The 21,826-nt window shown below is 41.2% G+C and overlaps 2 protein-coding genes across 5 annotated transcripts in view; both read left to right on the forward strand.

The window, feature by feature from the left end:
• The first annotated feature begins 417 nt into the window (after positions 1–417).
• Positions 418–16,338, forward strand: scamp2 (secretory carrier membrane protein 2). Its single transcript, XM_035790558.2, has 9 exons — positions 418–585; positions 8,087–8,164; positions 8,355–8,441; positions 8,814–8,928; positions 9,387–9,515; positions 10,210–10,369; positions 10,820–10,921; positions 12,462–12,579; positions 13,244–16,338. Exons 1-9 carry the CDS (start codon positions 529–531, stop codon positions 13,391–13,393), a joined length of 996 nt encoding a protein of 331 aa, XP_035646451.1. The 5' UTR covers positions 418–528; the 3' UTR covers positions 13,394–16,338.
• Positions 16,339–20,375: 4,037 nt separating this feature from the next.
• Positions 20,376–21,826, forward strand: part of LOC118396387 (microtubule-associated protein 1B-like) — a 68,448-nt gene continuing 66,997 nt past the window's right edge. For 3 of the 4 annotated variants that reach the window (XM_052465418.1, XM_052465415.1, XM_052465417.1), the window contains exon 1: positions 20,376–20,664. In XM_052465418.1, the coding sequence (XP_052321378.1) occupies positions 20,412–20,664 (253 nt within the window). In that variant the 5' untranslated portion in view covers positions 20,376–20,411. The remainder of the gene's footprint in view (positions 20,665–21,826) is intronic. The other variant, XM_052465416.1, reaches the window with a different exon arrangement.

Consider the following 21,826-nt stretch of genomic DNA (forward strand, 5'->3'; position numbering starts at 1 on the left):
GACTTTCCGACCTAAAAATCAGTTGGAGATTTCCAAGTTCTGAGTTCCCAGTTGTTTTGAACGTGGCATGTATATGTTACTTTCAACCCAACTTTATGTATGTATTTCCCCCTGCTGCAGTTTACTGATCAAATTAAAATAAAATTGCCTTGACCTTGTCAACATTAGCCTAAGGGGGGAATTTTCCAAATTATTGTATTTTTAACCATATGTCTGGCTAGTGCCATTAATACACCTCGAATTGTTTCAAAATAGTATTAAAGACATGCACAAATGTTTTGTCTATTTGCTTTGTAAATAAATCGGAGACATGCCGTCTCCCAAAACACCTATTTTGATCTAAAGGTGGGGTGGGGGCCTTACTTAACTAGCCAAATGACGTAGGGAGACGTCATCTCACACGTAACCAACGTCTGCGCACTAAACTCCATTTCAGGAAGTTACCAGTGCGATAAAAAGGGGCATATCAAACGATAGGAGGACTGTGTATTGTTTATACTTTGAGGAGATCTATAAAACGCCATTAAAATGTCGGGATTTGACGATAACCCATTTGCAGATTCGTCCAATGTCAACCCTTTCCAAGTAAGACCCTTTCATTCCACACTAGAGTTGATACAAAGTTGCTGCTAACTTTTAACCAATATTTGCTAAAAAAAAGTAACACAAAGAAACATGTTGGGTGTATTCCGGGTTTAATTCGGGCGACGTGGCATGATTGACAAAGCTTCAGCCTCTAATTTGTCATTGTCTGCAAATGAGGGTGGGGTTTCGCCATTCTCTCAGCTACAGGAAGTTGCAAATGTGGCTAAATACAAATTTGATAAAGGAAATCGTTTACAAGCTGATAGACTGGTCTACTACTTCTTTTTAAAATAATATGGAATTCCACAAGTTAGCAAGCCACGGCATAGGCTATACGATCTTGGGGTAGGCTACTGTTAGTGAGCACGTTGTCGGTATCATCTGTTTTTCATCAAACGAAACCTACACAATTACCTTTAGATGGGAACCAACCTGGACTCAGGGGTAGACATATCATAGTAAATGTAAATCCGATACACTCCAATTGGTCTGATAAATGTTCCGTTTCATATGATATGCATTCATTTCCATTTTGTATGATATGTTATGAATTTGCAAAGCGTGTGATATGTTACAAATTCATATTTGTTGGGGCAACATTAGCTAGGTTGCTAACACCAGAGATATTAGAGAAAGGAGATCGGAACCCCATTGTGCAATCAACGGAGGAATGTGTAAAATATAATACCTCAAGCAGCAGACTATCGACCAATTGTGTTCACGTTGTTATGCTGCATCACGCGGTTGCTAAGATAATTGTCACGCAATCCCTTCTCAGAGTCAGGTTATGAGTCGAGAAGCTTGCCTATTTTCCCTGACAGTACGTGATGTCACGATTCCAAAGCTATACAATAATACAGATAGCAAGTTAATTATCTCACATCTCGGAAAATATTTGTGATGTTGATGAAATTCATGCTAATGTTGGGTTGTTGAGCTAGTGCTCAATTGACTCCCATTCACTCCTTGAAGGACAATTCTCTTTGTCCCAAAATACCCCAGAATGCACCGCACAGCCTGTTGATGTAGCATGTGCAAAATACATAATACGATTCCAGTGGAGTTTCCCATCTCTTCTGAAGCATCGTTGCTAACACTAACTAGGTGGCTAATGTTAGTGGGGCTAAGGGTTAGGGAAGTGTTAGCTAACATGCTAAGTAGCTAAAAAGTAGTATGAAGTTGCTAAAGTTGCCCGTGATGAGATTTATGATGACCTAAAATATAATTCTACACAAAACAAACATATAAACGCAACCATGGTACAATTTTACAGACAGTTCACAGGTTGACAGACAGACAGGTATACATAGTCTTACACACACTCTCAAGTAAATACACAGGGCATCAGAATACTGTTGCTTTCCTAATTAAAATGGTACACAAAAACACTACACACAGACATGCACGCGCACACACACACACACACACACACAGAAGTGTACACATATACTGAACAAAAATATAAACGCAACATGCAACAATTTCAAAGATTTGACTGAGTTACAGTTCATATAAGGAAATCAGTTAATTTAAATGAATTCATTAGACCCTAATCTATGGATTTCTGTTAATACAGATATACATCTGTTGGTCACGCCCCTACCTTCAGTAAAAGGTAGGGGCGTAGATCAGCAAACTAGTCAGTATCTGGTGTGACCACCATTTTGCCTCATGCAGCACGACACATCTCCTTCACATAGAGTTGATCAGGCTGTTGACTGTGGCCTTTGGAATGTTGTCCCACTCCTCTTCAATGACTGTGCAAAGTTGCTGGATATTGGTGGGAACTGGAACGTGCTGTTGTACATGTCGATCCAGAGCATCCCAAACTCGCTCAATGGGTGACATTTCTGGTGACTTCACTTTACATGTTGTGTTTTATATTTTTGTTCAGTGTAATTTGAGTGTCCTGGATGTACGTTTACTGTACTATGTTACATCTAGTTTGAGACCAGGCTGTGTGGACTGACTTCATTGCTTCCATGATGTCTAGGCTGTAGGTCTATAGTTCAGCTACACCTTTTTACAAAGGGCCTATCTCTCTATAGACTTTAATAAAATTAATTGAACATGCTTATGGCCACACTGGTCATCAAGGAAGTGTGAGAGACATAAGCTGAACAAACTCAATTGCACAGCAGCGAGATAGCATATAGGCTAGGCATGAATATAAATTATCTTTGATCAAGAGCAGTAGGCTGAATTTGTCCGAATGAATGCTAGAGATCTTGCAACTGCAAAATTCTGTAATGTTTCCTTTGACTCATTACTATGTAGAGTAGATCAAACTTCTTCTATTGGCTAGAGCCACAGCTGGTAAGTCCATTAAACATTAGGGTGGTTGCATTGTCCCATTTGAGTATTTTACAGTATATTCTAACAATACCTCTGCATATAGAATGCTGCATACTTTAGTGTACAATACCAATTTTCAGTACGTTTGCCATCCAGTTAAAGGACTGGCCTAGTGTGTAATGTTGACAGAATGCAAAATCTAGGCTTAACAAATCATATCCACTGTTTCAATCAGAACTTACAGAAACCAAATACCAAGTAGGCTATATAGCACGCTCTGTGTTTGCTACTCGTAGAGTGAAAAACAGTATTACTGTAACCACGTCACATTTTGATTCAGACCTACAATTACTTCAATGGTAGCTAAGAGTTGCAAAGCAATGGCTCTTCCTGTACTTTCGCTGTCTCTAGTTCGCAATGGTACTGACTGTTTGCTTGCGGGGTGTGTATGCGCCTGAACAAATAGCTCAGCCTACAGTTCACAGCTGCTGTTCACATGTCTGATATTGCAATTCTGGGCGTTATTACTCAATTATGAATTCTGATATGAAGTCTGACTCGCCGTTGGATTAGATACGAGTTCGCCTTTAGCTGTGGGTTTGTGAAACTGGAAAACCTTGGTAATCATTGGTGACCACACACACACTGCCAGGGTGGCCTATATAGGAATGTCTGGTGTAACGTTATCAAAGTCTACTTTCTAGTAGGCTGCTAGGCAAGTTCACTGGTTTCTCTATAGACAACACCACTCCCTGGTTGTTATTACTGTATTGTTGAGAGAGCGTCCCGTCTTGTATTTCTTGTTGGTTAGGCCTACACCTTATTATCGTTATTTGGCTTATGTATGTTTCTGCCGTCATCATTTGTCTCCCAAACTACTTCAAACATACAGTCCATTCTGAAGGAATTCAGACCCCATGACTTTTTCCACATTTTGTTACGCTACAGCCTTATTCTAAAGTTCATAACATTTTCTCATCAATATACACACAATACCCCACAATGACAAAGCAAAAACAGGTTTTTAGAAATAGTAATAATTTTTTTTTATTTTTATATATATATATATATATCACATTTACATAAGTATTCAGACCCTTTACTCAGTACTTTGTTGAAGCACCTTTGGCAGCGATCACAGCCTAGAGTCTTCTTGATTATGACGCTAGAAGCTTGGCACCACTGTATTTTCTGTAGTTTCTCCCATTCTTTTCTGCAGATCCTCTCAAGCTCTGTCAGGTTGGATGAGGAGCATCGCTGCACAGCTATTTTCAGTTCTCTCCAGAGATGTTCCATCGGGTTCAAGTCCGGACTCTGGCTGGGCCACTCAAGGACATTCAGAGACTTGTCCCGAAGCCACTCCTGCATTGTCTTGGCTGTGTGCTTAGGGTTGTTGTCCTGTTGGATGGTGAACCTTTGCCCCAGTCTGAGAACCTGCTCCAGAGTGCTCAGGACTTCACAGGACTTCATCAAGGATCTCTCTCTCCGTTAATCTTTCCCTCGATCCTGACTAGTCTCCCAGTTCCTGCCACTGAAAAATATCCCCACAGCATGATGCTGCCACCACCACGTTTCACTGTAGGCATGGTGCCAGGTTTCCTCCAGACGTGACGCTTGACATTCAGGCCAATGAGTTCAATCTTGGTTTCATCAGAACAGAGAGTCCAAGTGGGCTGTCATGTGCCTTTTACTGAGGAGTGGCATCTGTCTGGCCACTCTACCATAAAGGTCTGATTGGTGGAGTGCTGAATAGATGGTTGTCCTTCTAGAAGCTTCTCCCAACTCTGTCACTCAGAGTGATCTTCTGGTTCTTGATCACCTCCCTGACCAAGGCCGTCTTCCCCTGATTGCTCAATTTGGCCCGGGCGGCCAGCTCTATTAAGAGTCTTGGTGATTCCAGACTTCTTCCATTTAAGAATAGTGGAGGCCACTGTTCTTGGGGACCTTCAAAGCTACAGAGATGTTTTGGTACCCTTCCCCAGTTCTTTGCCAGAATTTTACATAATTATGACATAACATTGAAGGTTGTGCAATGTAACAGGAATATTTAGACTTATGGATGCCACCCGTTAGATAAAATATGGAACGGTTACGTATTTCACTGAAAGAATAAACGTTTTGTTTTCGAGATGATAGTTTACGGATTCGACCATATTAATGACCTAAGGCTCGTATTTATGTGTGTTCTTTGTTATAATTAAGTCTATGATTTGATAGAGCAGTCTGACTGAGGCAGCAGCAGGCTCGTAAGCATTCATTCAAACAGCACTTTTTTGCGTTTTGACAGCATGCTTCAAGCATTGCGCTGTTTATGACTTCAAGCCTATCAACTCCCAAGATTAGGCTAGTGTAACCAATGTGAAATGGCTAGCTAGTTAGCGAGCTAATAGTGTTTCAAACGTCACTTGCTCTGAGACTTGGAGTAGTTGTTCCCCTTGCTCTGCAAGGGCCGCGGATTTTGTGGAGCGATGGGTAACGCTCGATGTGTTCCTGGTTTTGAGCCCAGCTAGGGGCGAGGAGAGGGACGGAAGCTATACTGTTACACTGGCAATACTAAAGTGCCTATAAGAACATCCAATAATCAAAAGGTATATGAAATACAAATGGTATAGAGAGAAATAGTCCTATAAATTCCTATAATAACTACAACCTAAAACTTTTTACCTGGGAATATTGAAGACTCATGTTAAAAGGAACCACCAGCTTTCATATGTTCTCATGTTCTGAGCAAGGAACTTAAACGTTAGCTTTCTTACATGGCACATATTCCCCTTTTACTTTCTTCTCCAACACTTTGTTTTTGCATTATTTAAACCAAATTGAACATGTCATTATTTATTTGAGGCTAAATGGATTTTATTGATGTATTATATTAAGTTAAAATAAGTGTTCATTCAGTATTGTTGTAATTGTCATTATTACAAATACATTTTAAAAAATCGTCTGATTAATTGGTATCGGCTTTTTTTTGGTCCTCCAATAATCGGTATCCGCGTTGAGAAAAACCTAATCGGTCGACCTCTAGTCTGAATACTCTCCGAATGCACCGTATCCATATTTTTGTGGTCACCAATGATTACCAAGGTTTGCCATCTATTTAACTGATTGAATTGTTAAATGGCAGGGATGTCTCTTCATCCTTCTTGGGGAAAGCTGCCAGGTGTGTCAGAGGGGCTGATGGCTACTACGCAAATCAGATTATAAAGCCTATGTGTCACATGACTTTATGTGTGACACATTATCATGTGCTGAGAGCAGACCGACTCCCACCTGTTCATATCAACCCCCATGTCTCTTCTGGATTTTGTTTGTTTGTATTGCTCTGCTCTCGGGCCAGGGGTCATTCAGCCTTTACTTGGAAGTTTTCTAAACGGTCCTGTAAATAATTAGCCTAGCTTAGGCTAACATCAATCTTTTCTCTTGATGCCCACTGAAATATTAAGTTAAACTGGACTCCGGGATGAATGTGGTTGTCCCTGATTTTACATTTTTGCTACATTTCTTTTTTTGACTTCAGGAAATGAAACGTCTTGAGCTATTCGATATCACAAGAATTCATAAGCGCTCTCTTTTTTCGTGAGCTCTGAAATGAAAGGCTACGTGCGTCACGTGAATATTGTCAATGTTCGGTCGCATTCTTTCCCGTGACGGATCAATTAGGTCTATTAGATGAGACTATTATGTCGTAATAATAAGAATGAGTGTTGCATATTGGCGTTTCCGTCTAAAAGGACCCACGAGCAACAACATGTGAAGTCAAACAGGAGCATGTCCAATACAAGCGTAGTAGTCTTTCTTTTTGAGAAATGAAGGCATATATAAATGTTTAAACCATTTGCTTATTCCTAATTTTCAGGATTGGAAAAAGGCTTTGATTTCTGGTCAAAAAGATGGATAAAGGGTCATCTACCAGAAAAAGTCTTAACATTTTATTAGAAATGGATCAAAACAGAATAATGTTGAAGTAAAGACCCATGCCAATTAATATCAACACCTATATTTGGTTTTGGAGAAATGATTTGCCTTCTGTAAGTTCAAGAAACATTTGCTTTGTGCCTTGTAACTCTGTTACCAAAAAATCCAAATACCTTTTAAGATATTTTCCCATTTCTCTCCCTCATGAGTAGGGAGAATAACAAAACTAACAGATAAGGGTAGACCTAACAATTAGTTTGTGTTTTTACTGATATGAAGTTTGTTGAATTATCTGCTAAATGACTTAAATGTAATGTAAATGAATTATTAAGTGATTTAAAAAATAAATAAACACTTAATCAGTAACTGAATTAAAGAAAAATCAGTGTTGGAATTACTGCAACTGAATTGGCTACAATGGGAAATCATAGTAGTCATAAACCACAGTTGGGTAACTTGCTACTGTCCTCCCTTCCACTGGCATATTGTTATGTTCAGCTCATAACTGTTTTTTCTTTAAACAAATAGGGAGAGACCAAATTGGACCAATCATAGATGTCTATGTTTCTCAAATTTACACAGTAAAGGAAAGTAGAGTGCAGTACTGTATAATGCATTGTACTGTACTTAACATATCTACTGTACTATAGTGAGCTGTAATGTCCAAACTTGTGAAACAAACTTCTGTGATTGTTTCAGATTTGGTCTGGTTCGGACCAACCAAATGTAGTCTTGTTTGGGGGCGGAGCTCATTACAATAATAGCCAGTGTGTCGAATATTACCAAAATATGCAAAAGAAGGATATTGCATATTTCTATCTTTGTGTACCTATTCAGGATGCATCACCATGAAGAGAATGACATTCATAATTATGCATTTCTGTATAGTACAGATCGGGGACCCATGATGTAATTCTGTTACCAGATGTAAATCTGATTCATCTACTGTAGTTCAATAAACAAAACCATTTTTTTTCATGTCATAGCTGACAGACATCCCATTCTTTCTGCAGAATTCTTTGAATCTTAATTCAGAGTAGATATTTAACAGAGTTATTTGGAAAGCGTGGTCGCATTAAATATCTGCGCAATTTTACAATAAATGTGTTTTTGTGAAATTCTGTGTGAATCATTTATAAAGTAGTCCTTGTGCATAGAGTTGTATCATTTGTTAAACTTTGAGATCAAAAGTTTTTCGTTTGGCATACATTTTCAAGTGAAACATCTGAGTCAAAGCATAGCTGTGGATTTGCCCATAATATTGAAGAGAAAATGTGTTGTTTTGTTTCAGGATCCCTCAGTTACACAAGTGACCAACTCTGGTGTAGACCACATTGAGCAATTCAACCCTTTCCCAGACCATCAGACGGTAAGATGACCTGCTTTTTACCCTAGCATGAACGCACACATACACACTCTGTAATACACCAAACCACTCACTGATTAAAACTACCGTACTCATGTGGACTAGATTGATGCCTGTTGATCACAGATTGCTGTATTGTGTGTTGGTGTTTGTCCCACCTTTTTCATTCTGCCATGTGTCTTTCCTGTTTCAGGCTGGCCTATCAGGGCCCACCATTCCGGCTTCCACCACCCTTTCCCAGCCTGCCGTGCTCCAGCCGTCCACAGAGCCCGGCCCAAAGGTCAGTGATGGCGCTTGTCACTAGTTCACTATGAAACCAAAAGCCATCAACGTCTTCGCATGAGACTGAAAATATAGACTTTTTCACATTTGACTGTCTACCTGGCCATACTGATTTAAGCTATATGGATTTTTTTGCTTCTGGGGGTGCCAAAAGGGCTCCCTTAAATGGACAGATTTATAGTCCAGAAATTACCTCAGTGGACAGAAAGGGGACACATATACCGTGAGCAAAAGCATATATTGTTTGCCTAAAACTATTTGTGTCGTTTCATGAGATAAGTCACTGATTACGTTAATATTATTATCATACATGTATGTGAACCACACAGCCCAAATGTGACCTGTCCTCTCTCCCCTTCCGTCTCTGCAGGCCACGGCGGCTGCAGCCCAGGCCAGCCTGCTGAGGCAGCAGGAGGAGCTGGAGAGGAAGGCTGCAGACCTGGATCGCAGAGAGCAGGCACTTCAGAGCAGGGGAGCCTCCACAGGTCACTCCCCTTCACTCTATTCTCTCCCTATACATGCCACGCCCTTGTATACACCGCTCGCGCTCTGAAAGATATCCTACCTTCTCAACAAGTTTTAGGGTCAATTTCAATTCAAACAATTCAGGAGGATAACAGAAGTTCCAGGACTTTCATGTAGTAATTCAGGAAGAACAACTGCAATTGCTGGAATTTCAGTTTGCAATTTCAATTTCACTTCCTGAATAAATGGAATTGACCCCAACCCTGCCTCTGACATTCCTTACCTCTACAGCAGGGATGGGGTCAATGCCCACTTCATTTCAGGCAAGCCAGGAAGTGAATTGAAATTCTAATTCATGAATGGAATAATCTTCTTGGGAAAGAGGAGGATCAATCAGGATACATTTAACATTTTGGCAATGGAGCTGTTGGAAAAAGTGATTGATTGAATGTTAATCAATGAATTTCTATTGTAATAGGCAAAGAAAACAACTGGCCACCTCTTCCCAAGATCTTTCCCATCAAGCCTTGCTTCTACCAGGACTTCTCAGAGGAGATTCCCGTGGAGTACCAGAAGGTCTGCAAGATGATTTACTATCTGTGGATGTGTAAGTATACTGTCGTGTGTGTGTGTGTGTGTGCGCATGCAGTACTACCACAGAGACTGGTTTGTTACTTTGTTAAATACCGCAAAGATGCTGACTTATATTATAATGTGACGCACTGCCCACCCTTCTTTAATACCCCATCGAGTTTATGTCCGTGTGGAAGTCTAAAGAGCAAAATAACAAAATCCCCATTGAAAAGCTGTCAGTTTAAGATACAGATATACTGTTTGTTGCACGGGCTGCGTCTCAATCCACCACATCCTCCCATGTCGGCCTTCCCGCATCTTCGGTGGAAAGTGCCAGAGCTACAGCGGTGTTTGTCAGGCCAGGATACGTTTTCACGGGCCTCGTCTGAAGTCGGTACCGCCGATTGGCCAACTTTTGTCTGTAGCGTCCGAACGGTCTGGGCTCCAAACTAATATGACTCTGCCATCAAAAAAGCTGAGACTGTCACAAACGCGTAGATGTTGTACATGTTTTGCTTTACAATGTCCACAAGACTCGTCTGAAGTTATCCCGGTACCGGGCCATAAAATTCCAAATCAAATAGCTAAATGATCCATGGTATGACCCTCTTAAAACAATTCCATAAGTTTTGCAACGGAAAACAAAAATGAGACCAGGTTGCCTCGCCATGTTTGTCAGTTTTCTTCCATTTGGTGCCTAATGAACGCAACCCTCTCCCTCCCCCCAGTCCACTGCGTGACTCTGTTCCTCAACCTGCTGGCATGTTTGGCCTACTTCACTGCGGATTCCGCGTATGGCGTGGACTTTGGCCTGTCCATCCTCTGGTTCATCCTGTTCGCCCCCTGCTCCTTCCTCTGCTGGTACAGACCCGTCTACAAGGCCTTCAAGTGAGTACAAGGATTGACTGACCTACTGTTGCGTTGGAATTATGGAATAGCTTAAAGGGACAGTTTTCCTGTTTTGGCCCCAATCTCAATTCATTTCTTACCATATTTGCGTCAAGCACATTTTGGCACCCAATTTATTTGCATTGCACTGGTGGACAACGTTTTAACATTGCACGGTGTTGAAGGAAGGTTTAAATACTTGCAATAGAAGTTATTTTTCAGTCTTGACTTTCATGCCCGGTAGTACAATGATCATGACATTTTTGATGTTCTTGGCATCCTGTCCAATAGCCAAATACCTGTAAGGGACGGACCAGACACGGAGGCACAGAGTAGTTCATAAAATGAAGGGTTTTACTTCCCAAAGAACTGCCTGATTCAGTTATGGAATTAACATCCAATGCTAGTTCGCTCAACCCTGTGTGCCCTCGCTCTCACTTCTTTTTGCAGGACGGACAGCTCCTTCAGTTTCTTCTTGTTCTTCTTTGTGTTCTTCTGCCAAGTGGTGTTGTTCGTCATCCAGTCTGTGGGCATCCCCAAGTGGGGAAACAGGTGGGTCTGAATGAATGGGACGCTATAATGTTTTTCTGTATGTGGAGGGGGGTTGTGTGTGCACATATGTGTTTTTGTGCATGTGTGCCTGTGTTTTTTTGCACCTCTGTGTGTACGTACGGAGGTGTACATGTTGGCCTTAGAGAGAAATCTCAATCTCTCTATCTCGCCCATCTCCGCTCTCTCTCTTCTTGTCATGTCTTTGACAGATTACCTCCTACTGGAGTCTCTCTTTCCTCATAAAGACTCCTCTGTAAGTGAGAGGCTTTGGCTCCTTCTGCTCTTCCTGCAGTAACTCTCCTCTTCTGGCCCTCTTCCAATACTACAACCCCATCCAGTGTTGGCAGATCTGAGCGAATTAGATACAGTGGGTGTAAGCAAGCAATGTGGTGAACGGTCCCCTATGTCCCGTGGTGAGGCTAGGCAGAAACATCACCATTTTGCTTACACCTATCCATCCATCCTATTGTTTAGGTCGGCCAAGTGGATGTTTCTGGGGGAAAAATGCAATTCAAAAAGGGGAGAGAATGTGAATTTAATTTGCTTGATTCCTTGCATACTCTTTCCTCACCTCCTTCTCGGAACCCGTTGTATGAGAAGGTTGGGAATCAAGGAAATGCAATTGAGATTCTCCCAAGGCCTCGGGTCTTTCTTACTTCCTATCCATCTGTTCAGTTGTGCTTTCCTTTGTCTGATTTAAACATGAAGCTTCTTACAATTTGGCTCTTCGTCAGAATGGTGTATGCCAGCAGCATACCACCCTGCATACCACTGCTGGCTTGCTTCTGAAGCTAAGCAGGGTTGGTCCTGGTCAGTTCCTGGATGGGAGACCAGATGCTGCTGGAAGTGGTGTTGGAGGGCCAGTAGGAGGCACTCTTTCCTCTGGTCTAAATAAATATCCCAATGCCCCAGAGCAGTGATGGGGGACACTTCCCTGTGTAGGGTGCTGTCTTTTGGGTGGGACGTTAAACAGGTGTCCTGACTCTCTGAGGTCATTAAAGATCCCATGGCACTTATCGTAAGAGTGTTAACCCCGATGTCCTGGCTAAATTCCCAATCTGGCCCTCAAACCATCACGGTCACCTAATAATTCCCAGGTTACAATTGGCTCATTCATCCCCCTCCTCTCCCCTGTAACTATTCCCCAGGTCGTTGCTGCAAATGAGAACGTGTTCTCAGTCAACTTACCTGGTAAAATAACGGATAAATAAATGTCGCTGAGGATGACCTCCAGGTGGTTCATTGTCAAAAGTGAATAGCTTAGTACAATCTAGCAGAACTCAACAGATGCATTGCTTTGAATAGTTGATAAGTTATATTAACTTATCTGAAAATATTTTTCATAAATTAGACCCCCCCATGTTTCATCAATGAAATAGGGTTTTGGGAAATTCTATAAATATTGTAAATTGAAACCAAAGAATATGGTTCAATGGTGAATAACATACATTTTAGAACATAATTTAATTGGGCAATACATTCACATATTAGACTAAATGAAACGAATGACCCTATATGTATCCCTCTCTTTGATTCCAAGTGGTTGGATCGCCTCGTTCACCATCATCAGCACCAACAAGGCAGTGGGAGCCATCATGATCGTGGTGGCTTGCTTCTTCACCGTCTGCGCTGTGCTGTCAGTCATCCTACTGAAGATGGTATGTGGCGTTACAGTACCTACCTGTATGTCATAACTGTACATATCCAGACTTGGGGACAAAACAGTTGTTGTTTTTTAAACTTGTGACTGAGCACTATTTTTTTTTTTTCCAGTATGACTGTGGTGCTGTACTGTAAACTTGTATCGACGTGATGACTACAAATCCCATTGTTCAGTTCTGTTCAAGCTACGGTATACCGTTCTTACGAGAACACATGACTGGTACTCTACATGACTGCAATTGACTAACGTACTCGCTCAGTTTATGTTCTACATTCGACAATAAAGACTGACTGCTACATCCCACTACAAATTAGGGCCGGGATGTTTTGGCAAAAATGATTTAAAACAATAACCTGCTGTATGTAAAAAAAAAAAAAAATTAAAAATGTAATTAAATGTTGTGCCACAGCATGGAAAATAAATACATGTGACTCTGGATGACAACATAATGATGTTTGTTTACAACATTAGGGCTGTTTTCCTAAAGAAGTTCAATCTTCTTTGTGTTTGGTTTCCTAGCCCACGATACTAATGAGTATCGCGATACTGGTATATTATCCCAGCCATAATACAAATATCTTAGTTCATTGCACTTCCACCTCTACACCTATCAGTATAGAATCTATAGACCCTAATGCCTGGGTCTCCTCCTTTCCCAGGTGCACAGCCAGTACCGGCGTACCGGGGCCAGCTTCCAGAAGGCCCAGCAGGAGTTCTCCCAGGGCGTGCTCACCAACAAGTCCTTCCAGACGGCCGCCACCTCCGCAGCCTCCTCCGCCGCCTCCGGAGCTTTTCAGGGGAACAACTAGACCCAGGCCCGGGCTAACTTAAACCCCAGATACGCCCTTCCCCTCTTCCATCCATCCAACGCCCACCAACACACCACCTTTCTGGGATGGGGATGGATCCCCCACAACCTGCTGTCAGCAATCCCTTATAGGTCATACCATGGAGCCTCCGTCGAAGAAACCATCATTGACTTGACCAGCAGTCTGTCTGCTGGGGCTTCCGTAAGGTCTGATCTGAGATCTGTTATTTTTTTTAAATATATGAGCTGTGGTCACCTGACAGCCCCCAACCCCCCCCCCAAAAAAAGGGCACTTGAGTAGGAAATTGTCCCCGCTGTGCTTTTTCAGAATGGAAAGTCGAATGATTGCGAAATCTTGCGGTGTTTTTCAGTATGTGTGCACTTTTTCTTTTTTGCAATGTCCTCTGTTCGCGTATGTGTCGATGTTCTCTTTTAGGTGCGTGTGTGTCCTGGTCGTGTCATAGAGAAGATGCCGTGTTTTGTTTGCTTTATGCTTGTTGTCAATTCAGTCTTTGTATATTCCTGGCCGCATGTCTGACTGTGTTGTAAAAGTAACCACATGTTGGGACTCCCAACGATGGTGGCTTTTCAGCATCCTTCAATTTCAACGTGCTAATGAAGAGAATGAGTGTTTGCGTTCAGTAGAGTGATACCTGAATGAAAAGCATCATGCATGAAGTTTAGTTTAGTGGGCACTCAGTCTAGAAGAACTATGATAATCACCTAGGTTATTAGTTACCAGGGCTACTGTAATTATTAAATGCACATTTGCCATTATACTTGCGCATCACAATCTAATGTCCTTTTCAGATTTACACCATTTCGTTAGCCTTTTTCAGACAGTTCTCGTCAAAACGAGGTACTTTGGTTTTCAGTCTTTTCACGTTGTAGAAAGTGCCTTCTGTGTTTGTCGTCTGCTTATTGGCTTTGGCAATGAGAGACTGGTGTTGTGTAAGAATGGGTTGAATATAGGTCGGTTTGTCAGTATATACTGTCCCATACAACTTAAAGGGACAGTTCACCCCGAAACCAAAGTTTTGTCGTTTTCATATCCTCAAAATGGTCTATTTCACAATGTCTGTGATATCACTACACATGCATTCAAAGAAACTTGTCGGCCTCAATCTCAAACCAATGGGGATCTTAGTGCAGATAGAATAGACTCTGCTTACAATTTAAAGGCCCACTCTGTGATAGTCACACCTTTTACGGTATGGTGGCATCTGGCAAACTTGGATTTTGGCGTGGACTCCACCTTTAACCAAAGCCGTGACCTGTGCCTTGACCAAAGCCTTGACCAATGCCTGTGTGAGGTGTCACCTATTGAGTTTGCCTCTGTTGCCATTGGTTCCTACGGTAACCAAGCCTTAACCTTTTTTATGGGAAAAATGACATGATTGAAGGAAGAATTGAAAGAGAATTGAGACAAATACCTTTTCGTAGTATCGTGTCGACCCGTGTCGTGTTTTCTTTTCACATTATTCTTTCCAGTACGGTTCAGTCAACTATGGGGGATGAGTAACCAGGCCAGTGCAGTACAGCTCAGTTTAGCTCAGTAGTGTGAAAAAGGTATCGGTTAGACTGACATTCCTAATCCTAACTACAAATGATTGCTTTGTTGTATTCTATGGATTTGCCACTAAGACTAAACGTGAAAAATGCGAAATAGATTTTTCTCCACTTTGATTTAAAAAATATATATACTTCAGGGGGAAGTGGTTGTCAGTCAAAGCTGGATAAGGTAGTGCTGAGTGGTTAAAAAAAATAAAAGTAAAGTATTTCTTAATAACCAGGTTTCCATCCAACTTTTTGTATGACTGTAAAGTAGATGTTTTATTTTTTATTTTTATTTTTTTAAATATCGACAGAACAAAAAACTCTAGACAAGGTGGGCTCTTTCTGTGTGAATGAAATGAATTACGCGAGCAATAGAGGTGAATAATAACCATCATATCGAGAGAAAAAAACAACTTGAGTCATGTTGTGTGTTCCTCCCACTACTGCTCGTTGAGAAATGCAGTTTATTCGGCTATAGATGAAATAAATGATGATGAACTTCACATGGTGGTGAAAGTGCAAGGTGATGAGCTTGATGCTCCTTTCCAATAAATATCGAGGGTCTTATTTTGGTGATGCTTGGCTGCTGTTTGACAAACATAATCTTGCTCTTTTTGTCCATTTTAATAATCTCATCGTGTAGTAGGCTATACCTGCACTGTATCTGCGAGCTGTTGGCTAGAGCACACGTGCCAAAACCAGAATGGGCACATTCTCTATGTAACGCAACGTTTGTTGTGACAAATCAGTAGAGTTGAAAATACGATGAAAACATATTCCTTTTTTTTTTTTCTTTAAAAAGAAAATGGGAATTTATCCGCAAAAGTTATTTTTATGTCCAATATGTCATCGCGCCCAGCATTTTATCCACAACTCAATTTGATGGAAACGTAACTCCTGTGGGAAAATGTGTGTATTGTTTTTGTGCGGATTTTTGAATATTCTGATGAAAATCTGTCGTCAATTGGATGGAAACCTAGCTACTGTAACAGAATAGATTTTTCCCTAAGTTTCCTAGAGGAAGACCAGCACCTAAATGATTTGTGAATGGATTGATGTAAACTATCTATTTTGTCATTTTCATTTGTCACCTTCACAAGAGTATGTATTCATTGTCTGTTTAAATGTAACAATTGTCTGAGATCAACTAAGCAAATCAATAACTCTTATGAAGAATGTAATATTCAAGCTAATGGTTTACTAATGGGTAAATATTTAATTTTCTGAATCATTGTTACTTGATATTGAAATATATTTAGTTTTCTTAATATCTGTGTGAATATGACCATTTGCCTGCAATGTATTGGGAGTGGAGAAGTATATATTGCCTTTTGTATTTCAATGTTAATAGACACTAAGTTAACTATCTAATAAAAATGGTTGCTTTAATTGATACAATTGTTTTAAATTGAGATCATAAGTTTACTCGGGATCTTTTCATTAGTGATGTCTCAAAGGGCTACTTTGGATTCTTAGGCCCTGTTAAAACTCTTTTTTTAAATCCATAATTTCCTTGAAGTGATCCCTGATCTGACACGATTGGATAGATAAGAGCAATGCATCTGTTGCGTTGCTTTTACCAATCTAGTGATATCAGAACCGACACGCTCTACACTTTCTCTATACCGACGTGCTCTACACGTTTAGAAAACTAGGAAGGAAGCATGCAAATCTAAAGTATTTCGAATAGGGACCATGTTGAAATGCAGCGTGGCCTTCATTGTATTTTCTTCACAAATGTAGTACATTGGATGTTCCCTGTAGCTAAGCCCTTGACCCATTTAGGGTGGCAGGTAGCCTAGCGGTTCGGAGTGTTGGACCAGTAACTGAAACGTTGCTGGTTCAAATCCCGAGATGACTAGGTGAAAATGATGTCTGTGCCCTTGAGCAAGACACGTAACCCTAATTGCTCTAAGGTCACTACCAGTAATGGCTGATCCCTGGCTCTGACCCCACTCTCCGGGGGAATGGGATATGCAACAAACAAAAAAACGTGTACATTAGAGAAATAGGACAAATGTATGCACCCACATAATAATAATTATTATTATTATTATTATTATTATTACTCCACTGTCGCTGCAGTGACTTTGCAGTAAAGACTGAACAGCAGGTGTGGCTCATCCTTCTCTCCCCAGGGGAGTCTGGCTGCAGCCCAGAATAACAACACAGCCTCCTCCTGTTTTCCTTTTATTCTCCACCATCACCAAATGGGGCCAGACAGTGTCCCAGCTAACCCGTCAACCACCCGACCTTGCACACTGATCAATCCGAGCACAGGACGGCCAGACCACAGAGACCCAGGGAAAGTCTCCTGACGCTTTACAGGTACATTACACGGCAGGGGAGCTATTTATAAGTCAAACAAAGCAATTACGGTCAGAGGAGGCGAGGAACAGTCTCTGAGTCTGAACATCTTTGGCAAGTCAATGAAAGGAGGGAACAAGAAGGAGGCCGGCGGCTGTGTAACTGTATATTTGCAGACAAAACATATTGTTGTGGTTTTTCTGTCCAGGACATTTGGGGTGTTACCAATCAATAGTTGTAGTCAAAGCCTGCACCCAGATCGGTGTGTGCTGTCTTACCAACTCCTAAGGTAATCGATGACAAGCAGAGGGCACTCCAAATCTTCAGGAGTTATATACTAACTTATTCTTGACATTATTAGAATGGCATCACCTACCTCAGTTGGTATAGGATGGCGCTTGCAATGCCAGGATACTGAGGTTGATTCCTGGGACTAACCGTATGTAGAATATATGCATACATGACTAAGTCACTTTGGATAAAAGCATCTGCTAAATGGCATATCATTGTTATATTAGAAGTTTAGCTGATAGGTCAAATCCCAAGTTTTTTAGAGAGCTATCATAATTTGCACCACTGCAGAGACAGAGTATACCTTTTTTTAAATGAGGAGAGACATGTTTGCCAGTAGAGGGCAGCATGGTGGCGTTTCTGGAATATGCTGGAATGAAGTGCTGACTCACTGTACGGTGCTTGTATCATACACATGTACCTGCATCTATACATTTACTGCTTGGGGTATGTACTCAAATGACCAATCTATGAATGACTGATTCAATCTCGCTTTGATTCAGTTTCTCTCTCAGGTCTCTCTCAGTAGCTAGGTTTCCATCCAATTTGGCGAATATTCTCAATTCTGTGTAAAAACAATATGCGCATTTCCCCATCAGAGATGTTTCCATCAAATTGACTTGTTGCAGAATTTTTGTTGTTGTTGTTGCATGATGACGCAGTACACATCAAAATAACGTTTATGGTTCAATTCCCATGTACTGAATAAAAAAAATCTAAGTTAAATGTGTTTCCATGCATTTTCAACTCTACTGATGGTTTTGTCACAAAAATGTGGCATTATATAGCGAATGTGTTTGTTTCTCAAACAGCAGCCAAGCAAAGGCAGCCAAGCATCGATCATGTCACCAGAATAAGACCCTCGATATTTATTGGAAAGTAGCATCAACCTCATCACCTTTCATTTTCACTACGCTGTAAAGTTCATCATAATTCATTTCATCTGTAGCCTAATAAACTGCATGCTTTCCCGAGTCATAGTGGGAGGACCACAGAGACTCATCGCATGACTCCCAAGTTTACTTCGATGGTTATTATATCAATATTTGCGCAGAAAAACGTTTCCTCTGCCATTTTTTTGCATTATTGATTTTACATACACAATATCCCAGCTTGTCTAGCATATTTATCTTGGTCTAAATTTGGAAAGTTTACAGAGAAAATGTGACATGTTTTATCCAACATGTACTTTGCTGGAAAAAAAGGTTGGATTGAAACCTGTTAATTTAAGCATTACATATTGCGCTATAGCAATTTAAAGGGAACATTGCTTTTACATTTCAATCACGCTGTAATGCTGAACTTCCTTCTCTGTCTGTCTCTCTGTATGTCTCTGTCTGTCTCTCTCTCTGTTACACACACGTGCGTGCACACACACACACACATACACACAGGAAATTGCACACAGTTAATTACCCCCCAAAATAACCTGAAATATAATAGCCCATTGGAATATTGGAACTGCAGTCTTTTAACCCAATTGCATCAACCTTCATAAAAGGGTCATGTTATCATCGTGATGGTTTCTGCTGCAACTCCCTCTGGTATATATTTAGATGTGTGAACAGCAGGGACAAGGGCAGTGTCCCAAATGCCACTCTATTCCTTACATAGTGCACTACTTTTGAGCAGAGCTTTATGGGCCCAGGTCATAGGTAGTAGACTATATAGGGAATAGGGTGCCATATTGGACAGAACCAAGCTTAACAAGGAGAAAAGCTGAATTAAGCAGAGAATAAAGAGACTATTTCAAGACTGGCCTTTACATTGAACTCACTGCATGGCCTGAATGGGAAATAGCAATTGATGATTTAATTTTCCACTGATAATTTTAGGCCTAGCTCATCCACTGTGCAAGATTGTCTGGGTTAGTACATTGAACAAATCAGAAATTGGAAACGGGGTGCAAAGTCATCCAGAGCAGAAAAAGAACTTCCTTACATATTACATAGTTGCATTTTTATTTACCACATTTTATCCATCTTAATAAAAACGGGGCAAATCAATAGACTTTTAATCTGACAGTGTTGCTGAGTCGTATCACGATGACTAAGGCTTTTTTATTTTAACATCCCTCAATTTTTGGGGAAAACTTTGATGTTGACAACATACCAAAAAAAAAAGGCTTAGAGTCTTTCTCGGCATTTTTGTCAATGTTTATAATTAATCCTACCTTGTCTGACAGATCCAGAAAAACATACAATGGGCGGATCTCTGAGGCAGCATTGCAGCAAGCCATCTGCTTTAATGCTAGTCTGAGCCTGGCATGAGCTGGCATCACCAAAATGTCTGAGCAATTTGCAAATTTCAGCAGGGGAGTCAGCAGTTTGCTGTGGCTTTGGAATTACACTGGTACTATACAGGCACCTTAATCTGCCATCTTGGGCAGAGACTAACACAAACACACTTTGACAAACTGCTAAAATGCTATTTGATGTGTGTGTTTGTGTGTGTGCGCATGTTCATGTGTATGTGTGTGTGTGTGTGTGTGTGTGTGTGTGTGTGTGTGTGTGTGTGTGTGTGTGTGTGTGTGTGTGTGTGTGTGTGTGTGTGTGTGTGTGTGTGTGTGTGTTTTGTTCTCAGAGTGGACAATATAGGCTACTGAAAATAAACTTTGAGATGCTGCAGATGTCAGCCCATTGGTACCTTTGAGAATTAAACATAATCGTACTTTGGGGTGGGGTTCTAAAATCAAGGTACTCCCCTTGGACATGCCCAATGACTCAATGTGTGACATCACCCTGCTGCATGGGCGTTTCGACCAATCAAATGGAAGTAAACAGCTCCAAAAGTGAACGTTATGATACCCCCGCGAGCCCTCCCCTACCTTTGCCCCTGCACACACCGTGCTCCTGGAAGTTGTCATGGAGATAGACCCGTCCCAGGCGTCTGCTCTCGGGATTGTTGCCATGGAGATCCCTGCTCGAGGTGAGCTCTCGGCAGTGCAGGAGGACGAGAGCAGCACGCAACTAGGGTTCGAGAAGCGAATTCAGGACCTTGGAGAGCAGCGGCGCCAAGGACCCCCTTTCAACCAAGGGAACTATTACATGCTTATAGTGATAGGAGAGATAGCGACAGACCACCAGCTGCAACGCGCTAGAGACCAAGTTGAGCGGGGTGAGTAGCCCCGAGTCACCGAGTCTCACTTTTTACATACTAATTCTGTAATTCCAGCATGCATAACGTCCTCTAATAAATATATATATATATATATATATATATATATATAATATCATAGAAAATATTGGAACGTAGAAAATACAATTGGAAGATATTAAAAATGCTTGGACGGTTTCCTTTTAAGGAAATGACGCATCGGGAATATTGAATCATCAGTTCAACGAAATGCCCATACGCCACGTTTTACTGGAACCTTTTGTGCAATACAGACTTCTGGTTTGCTGGAAGTGCACCTGTTTTGTGTTGAACGTTTCACAAGCGTTTAATAAATTACGAGGGATTATCTAATTCTTTGGTTAAAAAAAAAGAAAATTGAGTACATATTTTTTGTTTTTCAAAATAGGGACACAAACATATGGAATAATAATTGCTTCCCAGATAATTCATGCTTGTTTTGAATAGCCTACCTATATAAGAGGTTCAGGTTTTTTCTATAGCCCATGTAGTCTGCCATTAGAGGGCCCACTACGGGAAGGGGAAAAAAAGTTGCGCACATTCTCAGCAATGGTGTGATACACAAACAGTAACGAATTGACCATGAGGTGGGAAAATGCTTAGAATAACTGGTTTGCCTTGTTAGAAAAGCACCTTGCCGAGCTGCTGGTGTGTTATCCTCATGAATAATGAGGCATCCATAGCACTGAAACATTCAGAAGGATGTTCGGTTAAATACAGTAATGTTGTTGTCTGTCAGGTTCTCTCTTTATCAAGGAAGCCCAGGGACCATGCCAAGTGTTGCACCTATGGGAAAATCTTCAGTGTGAGCTAAAAGGCTAACGGGCTGCCATTTGGATAATAGAAAGTTGGGTACAAATGGAGGGTGTCATCCAATGTTTCTTAACACAGTGGGTTATGTCCCAAATGGCACCCTATACACTTGCCTTCATATTGCACTACTTTTGACCAGGGCCCACAGGGCTCTGGTCAAAAGTAGTGCACTGTATAGGGAACATGGTGCCATTTGACACAGACTCGTGGTGTGAAAGATGCTAGGTGTTTTCACAGGAGTTTGCTGGTCAGCAGCAATTTGAGCGTGGCTGCCAGCTCTCCTCCGCCAGAGACGGCTAATGATGAATCACCCTATTAAGTGCCTGGCTGG

This window comes from Oncorhynchus keta, chromosome 17 (genome assembly GCF_023373465.1).
Source record: "Oncorhynchus keta strain PuntledgeMale-10-30-2019 chromosome 17, Oket_V2, whole genome shotgun sequence".
NCBI lineage: Eukaryota > Metazoa > Chordata > Actinopteri > Salmoniformes > Salmonidae > Oncorhynchus > Oncorhynchus keta.

Bases quoted from the DNA above. Each gene is read 5' to 3' on its own strand.
- scamp2 (XM_035790558.2), top strand. From the start codon at position 529: ATGTCGGGATTTGACGATAACCCATTTGCAGATTCGTCCAATGTCAAC. The intron at 8,929-9,386 runs GTCACTCCCCTT...CTATTGTAATAG, and splicing joins GAGCAGGGGAGCCTCCACAG to GCAAAGAAAACAACTGGCCA. The intron at 12,580-13,243 runs GTATGTGGCGTT...CTCCTTTCCCAG, and splicing joins CAGTCATCCTACTGAAGATG to GTGCACAGCCAGTACCGGCG.